This window comes from Dama dama, chromosome 4 (assembly GCF_033118175.1).
Source record: "Dama dama isolate Ldn47 chromosome 4, ASM3311817v1, whole genome shotgun sequence".
NCBI classification, from domain to species: domain Eukaryota; kingdom Metazoa; phylum Chordata; class Mammalia; order Artiodactyla; family Cervidae; genus Dama; species Dama dama.
The window spans coordinates 71321200-71330638 of NC_083684.1; the positions used below are offsets into that span (position 1 = coordinate 71321200).

The 9439-nt window shown below is 42.7% G+C and overlaps 1 protein-coding gene across 1 annotated transcript in view; it reads left to right on the plus strand.

Moving 5' to 3' along the window:
* LOC133055250 (zinc finger protein 805-like) overlaps positions 1–5823 on the plus strand; it is a 40156-nt gene extending 34333 nt beyond the window's left edge. The window contains 1 exon segment of the mRNA XM_061140666.1: positions 1389–5823. Within this exon segment, the coding sequence (XP_060996649.1) occupies positions 1389–2650 (1262 nt within the window). The 3' untranslated portion in view covers positions 2651–5823.
* The last annotated feature ends 3616 nt before the right edge of the window (positions 5824–9439 follow it).

A 9439-nucleotide genomic window follows, 5' to 3' on the forward strand; every position in this document is an offset into this window, starting at 1 on the left:
ACGTCTGTTCTCTGCCTGAGTCTCCACTGTGGCCCTGCAGAGGGGTTCATCCTTCTATTCTTAAAAAACTCTCCAAGGTTAACCCACACATTCTTGTTCTCACGCCGTCAGTTTACCTGCTTCCTGGTCAGGTCCCTGGTGCACATATTGGACTGATCCGTAATAAAAGGTTAAATCTGATTGATTGATTTTTTTTTGCCCTGTGTCTGGCCCTCTACTACGCATGGCATAGGTGGTGTGTCACTTCATCTTCACAGCAGTCCTACAAGACAGGTTCTCGTTTTAGCTTTAATTTTCAAAAGAGGAACATGAAGGCCTGTGACATTTGAGTGCCTTGCCAGATGCCGTAAAGCTCACGTTGAGTTCTGGAATTCAGGCCTGGGTTTTTGTGGTCAGAGACCATAATACTCACACGACCCTAACTTCTGTTCGGTGGAGCTCAGGTGCAGGTTTCACTTCACAGCTCTGTGGGCTCATTGTCATCACTGATTCATGAATGACCTTGACTAGTTGATGTAGGAATGGAATTATTTCTCTGCTTACTCGTTTCTTTTTGAACATAATGCACTTAACATCCCCAGACTCCAGCCTGAGCACCTTGCTCATGCCCTCCTGTCTCAGCGTGGGCTGTTACAACGAGAAAGCCACAGCCCAGGTAGCTCAAGCAGCAGACTTTGTTCTGTCAGTTCAGGAATCTGGGAAGACCTGGATCAAGGTGCTGGCAGATCCCGGCTGCGGAGGGCCCGCTCCTCTGTGTTCAGATGGCAGCTTTCTCCTTCTGTCCTCATGTGGCAGCGAAAAGGAGCAAGCTGTCTCCTCTCTCTTCTCGTAAGGACACTAATCCCATCTCAGAGCCCTCCTCTTTCCAACCTTGTGCCCTCATACAGGGCAGCTCCCTGCTTCTGGAAGACCGTGTGCCTTTGTTCGTTCTCTTTCCTAAGGCTGAGAGAACCTCGTCATCTTCTGTGTGCTGCAGCTTCTGCCACACCCGGAGGTCTGCCCTCACCAGGAAGCCTCCACAGCCCATTCCTGCCGCCCACCTGGGAGCACTCGGTACCTCTTTGCTGGCTCCCCTGTGCGGAGCACCGTGAGGTGTTGTGGTTTGCAGCAGACTCACCACACGCAGTGTCACCATTCCTGTCTGCCCTCCTTGTCTCCAGACATTCTGTCCCCTGTCCATACTCTCCCCCCTGGGCTTTCCCTTGAAAATTTTCAAGAATTCAAACAGGAGAAAGAAAGAAATTGCAAAGTTGGGTTTCAGAGGCCTGAAAAGACAGCAGGCTGAAAAGATGGCCCCTGTCTTCATCTTATTCCCACTGACATGGTGATTTAGTTTCTTCTACTCTGCCATCACTTACGAGCCTTTTTGTGTATTGTCTTCCCTCCAGGTGACAACAAAAACCCTGAGGCCCCACAGCCTGCCCCTTCCCACCCAGCCTCATCTGACGAAGTCTCTCCCCAGAAACAACTGACTCAGTGGGACTCAGAACACTCCCAGCTGGTGCAAACCAAGGATGGGGATGGGCCGTTGGAGATGCAGGAAGGTCCCCTGAGACCAGGCGTAGGCCATCAGGGGAAGGAACTCCCTAGGAAAGTGAACCCTGATCACCATGGTTTAGGGACAGATGACCGTCTGCCCTCGAGGACTGCACAGCAGCGAGTCCCTCCAAGAGACATGCTCTGTGAACGGGAGTCACGCGGGCTGGTGACAGGACCCCTGACTCATGAAGAAAACTTTCCCTGTGAGTGTGGGGACTGTGGAAAAGCTTTCAGCACACATGGCTTCCTTGTTCAACACGAGCAGCTTCACTCTGGCGTGAAGCCCCGTGGATGCACAGAGTATGGGAGAGCCTTCAGCCAGAGCACACACCTCCTACAGCACCTCCTGATGCACACCGGGGAGAGGCCCTACGAGTGCAGCGAGTGTGGGAAGGCCTTCCGCCGCAGGTCACAGCTCACAGCACACCAGCGGATCCACACCGGGGAGAAGCCCTATGAGTGCCGTGAGTGCGGGCGGGGCTTCTCTAACAGCACTAGACTCATCCAGCACTCCATCATCCACACCGGAGAGAAGCCCTACAGGTGCCTCGAGTGCGGGAAGGCCTTCCACCGCGGGGCACAGCTCACGACGCACCAGCGGATCCACACCGGGGAGAAGCCCTATGTGTGCACTGAGTGTGGAAAGGCCTTCATCTACTGCTCCACCTTCATCTTCCATAAAAGGGCCCACACTGGAGAGAAACCGTACGAGTGCAAGGAATGTGGGAAGGCCTTCAGCAGTCGGTCAGGCCTCAGCCGGCACTTCGCCACCCACAGCGAAGAGAAGCCCTACAAGTGCACGGAGTGTGGGAAAGCCTTCAGCCGCAGATCATACTTCAACAGCCACCAGCAGATTCACAGTGGAGAGAAGCCCTACAAATGCATGGAGTGTGGGAAGGCCTTCTGGTGGAGCACAAGCCTCGTTCGACACTCCATCATCCACAGTGGAGAGAAGCCATGTGAGTGAAGTGAGTGTGGAACGGCCTTCAGTTGCAGCTCATCCCTTACTCAGCCCCAGAGGGTTCATACTGGGCGAAACTCTGCCAGTGTGACAGATGTGGGACGACTCTGCACACTTATGTCATTCCACACTTTAGAGTCGAACCTCTAAGAATTCTTTCTGGGGAAAGACTTCTGCACGTAGCCCCTGAGGAAAATCTTTTGCCATTGAAACATCTTACTCAGAATCTGATCATTCATACCAAAAAGAAATCCCCTCATTTTTCTTCCCTGTGAGAAAACCTATTTGCAAGATATCCATTGTCATCTAAAGAATCATGTTAGAAACGGAGTCAGCCTGGAAACTTATTCTGTATCTGAAAATTCATGCAGGAGAGTGAGCCAATCTTTATTTTGCACTTAGCAAAACCTTCAGGCACATCTTCCTCCTCAGTTTACACTGCAAAATTATCTCAGGGATATTTAAACAAAAGAGGAAGAGACAGGGAAGAGAAGAAGAAATGCAAACACAGCTTTCAGATATCCATGAGGAGCCTGAGGCATTTTGTCATCCCTTAGTTTATCTGAGTTAAGAGGAGTGTTGTTGCAGAGATCAGAGGACCTCGTTCCTTTTATTTATCTTGGATACACATGCACTGCTGTCCATTGTCAGGAGAGTTAAACAGCTGAGAGTGTGTCTGAAAAGATTTACTAATAGCCACCTTTGCTTGCCTAGTAGCTCAGACAGTAAAGCATCCGCCTGCAATGCAGGAGACCCGGGTCGATCCCTGGGTCGGGAAGATCCTCTGGAGCAGGAACTGGCAACCCACTCCAGTGTTCTCGCCTGGAGAATTTCATGGACAGAGGAGCCTGGCGGGCTACAGTCCATGGGGTCTCAAAGAGGCGGACACGACTGAGCAGCTAGCACACACACCTTTGTTCTACAGCATTGTCTCTACCCTTGAGCAGCCTGTGTCTATGAGGAATATGAAGGCTTGCCTTACACTTTCATATTTAAGGAGATAAAGATGTATGTGTGAATGAACCCATTTTACTGAAATGATTTTTTTTTTTTCCGGCAGGTGAGTTGTTACACACTCCTTAGCGGATTCCGACTTCCATGCCACCGTCCTGCTTGACTGATATTTTTGAAACATAATGTGTCATGTGTCTTTAACCAGCTGACACTCATACTTAATCTCTTTATCGTTTTATTTGTCTGTAGGGTGAGTAGGACAGTGTAACTGTGCATCCTTCCCACATGTCCCGGTTCTTCCCTCTGATTCCTCCTTAGAGAGGCTTCACGAACACTTCAGTGAGTTTCTAGAGGTTGAATTGCAGCCAAAACAGAACAAAACACACAGCTAATTTAAGCTAAATGATAGCAATACATTCAGAGAAGGAATCTCATTTTTAATCTTACAAAAGTTTGTGTGAAGATTCACTGTCAAGTAAAGTGACTGGAAATTTTCCGATTGAAATGAGCTTGTGTCAGTACAGGTACAGGTGAGTTCCACAGTTGTCGCCTTTGGCTTAGTCCCAGCATAAGGTCTAATGACTAATATCATTTGTCAGGGTATTTTGAGATTCCTTCCTTTTATTTTTTTAAGCAACATGTGATAGTATTACCTCACGTTAAGAAATATACTATACAGAAAGACATAAAAATAATCATGTATTCACTGTGAACCCTTCTCAGGGCTTTTCAAATGACTCCATGTCGAGTTTTGTATGGCCATTGTAGGCCATGTAATTTCTGTTGTGTTACTCTATGGCATTATTGTGAAGGCCACTCTTCATGCTTTTCATGTCTTGTCTAAGAAGTCTTCAGCAAGCTCTAGGTTCTTAAATCTCTGATACAAGTTGAGTTCCTTTTTGTATTAACCGTTTGCAGTTTAGGTTGTGGTTTTTCTTGCCTAAGGATGTTCAGTTGTTCTTGGCACCACTTGAATAGTTGAAAAGACTATCCTGCCTCTATTGAAATGAAATTAGTAACAAAAAAAAAAAAAATCTGTTGGGTATGTTAATTTTTTGGACTGTTTCTGAGTTCTTTATGTGATCCTACTGATCTGTGTATTTAAACCTCTGCTAATATGTTATGTTGAATACTGTAGCTATTAAGTCTTAAAATTGGATAAAGTACTTCCATCTTCTTTATTGTTTTTTTCTTTATAGTTTTTAAAATCGATTTAGCTTCCCATGTCAATTTTTCCTTTGGTTTTCTGTATAAGTTTTAACATGTACTTGTCTATATATTAAAAACATCTTGTGGGATTTTTATAGAAATTCCATTAATCTATAGATCATTTTTGTGAAATTTGGCATCTTCATTATGTTGAGTCTTCCACTCCATGAACATGGTATGTTTCTGCATTTATTTGGATTTCTGATTTAGTTCATAAGTGTTCTATAATTTTCAGCTTACAGATCCTGAGCATATTTTGTTAGGTTTTTATTGAGTTTTTAACTTCAGTTTTATCATTGTCATTACTGTTATTGAGAAATATATTAAATTTTTATATGTTGACTTTGTATCCTGTGCCCCTTGCTGGACTCATTTATTAGTTCTAGCAAGTTTCTTTGTTTGCAGATTCCTCAGGATTTTCTTCATAAGCAATAAGTTACCTATCTGCAGCTCAGCTCAGACGGTAAAGAATTTGCCTGCAATGTAGGGGGCCCAGGTTCAATCCCTGGGTTGGGAAGATCCCTGGAGCATGAAAGTGGCAACCCACTCCAGTATTCTTACCTGGGAAATCCATGGAGAGAGGAACCTGGTGGGCTACAGTCCCTGAGGTCACAAGGAGTTGAACACAACTGAGCAAATAACACTTAACCTGGGAATAGTGAACATCTTATTTCTTCTTCCTTAGGTGTATCCTTTTTATTTCCTTTTCCTTTCTTTATTCTGCTAGCTAGAATTTCCAGTACAATGTTGAATAGAAATGATGAAAGAGGACGCCCATGTCTTGTTTTTAATGTTAACGGGAAAGTACTCAGTGTTGCTTGACCATTAAATAAGATGACAGTATGGGTTTTTATATAGATGTTTTAAAATCAAGCTTGGTAGGTTTCCCTCCTGATTTGCAAAGAGCTTTCATTATGAATTGGTGTTGAATTTTGTCAAATACCTTTTCTCTTTCAGCTGATAGGATCATACGACTCTTCCTCTATAGCCTGTTTATATGATGGATTGTCTGACTGAATTTGAATATTGACCAAGCCTTGCATTTCTGCAGTAAACCCTGTAGTTATAGAATATGGAACACACAGACATACATACATTCCTTTTGCCAGTATTTTTTCAAGAAATTTTATGTGTAAAATCATGAGCATATTGGCCTATACATAGTTTATTTTTTTGACACTGCTGTCTGAATAATACTGGCCTCCCAAAATGAACTTTGAGTGTTTCTCCCCGCCACACCCCCCCCCCCCCCCCCCCCCCCCCCCGCCCACCCAGCCTGGTTGAGATTTTGAGAGTTGGTTTTCTTTCTTCTCTAAATATTTGGTAGAATTCTCTGGTGAAACCATTTTGGCCTGGAGATTCCATTTAATGGAATTCATTAACTACACTTCATGAGAATATGTAGGGTTGTCATTAGCTTTGATACATTGTACACTCAAGTTTCAAGTTGCATACCTTATAATGATTTAAAATCAGCAAAATTATGCTTTGAATAATAGGACTTGAGCACTTTAAAGGACCATAGAGACCCTCTTCAACTTAATGATTAGAAAACTGAGGTGCAGAGAAGGCAGGTGGCTAGTGCAAGCCCATATTCTCAAGGTAAAGCCACATCATGTCTGTTTGTCCTAGCCGTTGGAATTCTGCCCTTTATACCACTTAATAAAAGCCCTATCCAGTTGGCATTGAGGATGTGATTATTTTCAAAAAGCACATTTTGATGATCTTTACTTCCTTCAGGCATAGGTTATTTTGTAACAATTTCAAGCACATCTTTAGATGTTTTCATTCACATCTTCTGTTACTAATCTGTGTCCTGTTTTATTTCATTCTGTTTTATTTCATCCTATGCAAATTAGAGATTTTTTTTATAGTCCTGTTTATTGTCTGTTTTATATATATATTTATTTTGTGCTAAAAAGCAAACATCCTCTATTTAGCATATGCAGTTCTATATGTATCTATCAGGACAGATTTATTCATCTTGGTGTATGAATCTGGTAGAAACTTGACCAATGTTATTCCTGCCTTATAAAAATTACTGAGATAGCATTAAGATGTTTCAATTTATTTATAGATGTAACTTTTTATTCTTAGAGTAAAATTATTTTACATAAGTTGATGTTTAAGATTGTATACAAATTTTAAAATATGTCTTCCTGCTATTTTCTTTCTTAAATCTATTTTTCAGATGCAAATGCACACTTTTGTATTTTGTTGTTTTTAAATAACTCTAATATATTTATTTTCCAAAATTTTACTTGCTTTATCTCTGTAACATATCTTCAAAACTGTGACTTATAAACTGAATATTGCTGGATAGTTTTCAGCCTACTAAAAACTACTGACATCTAATTCAAACATTTATTCAATATACATTTCATATGATAGCTGGCATATTTACTTTAAAATGCATCTTCCTATTGTGGTTATCTTTGCTTCAGTTCTGTGTCTACACATTCTTTTAAAAATTTCTGTAGATTATTTACATTCTAAACGTCACTGTTAGTTGGTGATGTATATACTTCTGTTTTATTAGTGTTTAAGCTTAAAAATTATAATACATGTCTTTAACAAAGCAAAGTATAAGTTAATATCAGCCTTTTGCATGATATGATGGATATTGTTGAGGATCACGTGGTAATTCCATTGTTCTCCTCAACGAGATATTGTTCATGTTTTACACAGATAATTAACTGCCTTTATTCACAGGTGCCCTTTTCTTGGATCTTTGGTCCTTCTGTCACTGCAGACCTTTCACCTGGGATCATTTTCCTGTGGCCTTAAGTGTAGTTCTAGGGTCTATTTTGTGTGGGTTACTTTTTGTTTTTTTAAATTGGAGTATAGTTGCTTTACAGTGTTGTCATGTGTGGGTTAGTTATCTACTATTTCATTCTCTTTTTGACAAACATTTTCAGTATATCCATCCACTATGTCCTGGACCCACTATACGTTGTATGTGACTGGAGGTGATTTATTTTGTAACAGTTTCCTGGTATTAAGGAACAGTATTTGAACATGCTACAAGAACAACACATCCTAGAAATTCTAATAGGCTCAGTAATTAGATAGGGTTTTGAGTTGTTGGAATAATAAAAGGATGACTGTGTAGAATGCATTGGAGAAATAATATGTCTGGTAACCAAACTGATGGATTGTGACATAAACCGACTAACAAACTCCATTGTCTCTTTCTGGATGCCTGGAAGGTCAGCATGTCCCAGCTTTCCTTAGTAGTTAACTCTGGGACCGTGTGAATAAGTTGTGGCCAGATGAATACAGGCAGAAGTGGTTGTGGATGCGTGTCTTAATTGTTCTTGCATTTGTGCACCGTTCTGGGAATCTCCTCAGTGGTGCTCAATCTCAAACCTCCCCAGGACTTAGTGCTCCCTTGGGTGCTGTAGGTTCAGGAGGTGGGTTGATGGTAATGATGTCTTGATGAGGACAGATCCTGATGACCTGAAAAGCCTCTGAGCTTCCAGCTGGGCCATCTCATCATCACATATTTGTACCCAAGTCTGCCAGTCCTTAGGGTCAGAAGAAGAGGACAGGAGGGCAAGAAGGAGGCCCCAGTTACTGGGAGCTCGATATGTCATCACGTCATAAATGTGAAACTATCAACTCCACTCCACTTGGACCTGAGGGCATTTAGTCCTGATGTTCCCAAGATCAGACTCTTACTTGTAATATTGCAACTCTTTGGGCATCGTGCCTACCTGTAGTTTAAGAAGTCTACCTGCTCTTTAAGAGATAACTAAATATGAATAGAAAAAAAACTATGCAAAGTAGTACATACAAATGTATGGTTTTTATGTAAAGCATTTAATCAGTACCTGAGAGGCTACTTGCCAACTCAAGGAATCGTGTTTTCATAGATAACGCCAACCTTCTTGCAAAGAGGTATCCACGACTTAGCCTTTCACAGCCTTGTACATTAAAGCATTGTGTCTGCAATCCCATAGATTGCAGCCGGCCAGGTGCCTCTGTCCATGGAACTCTCCAGGCAAGTATACTGGAGTGGGGTTGCCATTCCCTTCTCCAGGGGATCTTTCTGACCCAGGGGTTGAACCTGTGTCTCAGACCCTCATTGCAGGCAGATTCATTACCATCTGAGCTACCAGGGAAGCCCCCTTCTCCAGGAGATCTTCCCAATCCAGGGATTGAACCTAGGTCTTCTGCATTGCAAGTAGATTCTTTACCGTCCTAGCCACCAGGCAAGCCCCATGTTAATACTAATGACAGTAGTAATGTTCAATCAGTCGTGTCCAACTCTGTGACCCCATGGTCTGGAGCACCCCAGGCTTCCCTGTCATTCACCATCTCCTGGAGCTTACTCAAACTCATGTCCATCAAGTTGGTGATGCCACCCAACCATCTCATCCTCTGTCGTGCCCTTCTCTCGCATTCAGTCTTTCACAGCATCAGGGTCTTTTCTAATGAGTTGACTCTTCGCTCCAGATGGCCAGAGTATTGAAACTTCAGCCTCAGCATCAGTCCCTCCAATGAATATTCAGCATTGATTTCCTTTAGGATTCACTGGTTTGTTCCCCTTGCAGTCCAAGGGATTCTCAAGAGTCCTCCAACACCACAGCTCAAAAGCATCAATTCTTCAGTGCTCAGCCTTCTTTATGGTCCAACTCTCACATCCATACATGACTGGATAAACCATAGCCTTGACTATATGGACCTTTGTTGGCAAAGTAATGTCTCTGCTTTTTAATACTTGTCTAAGTTGGTCATGGTTTTTTGTTGTTTTGTTTGTTTGTTTTAACCCCA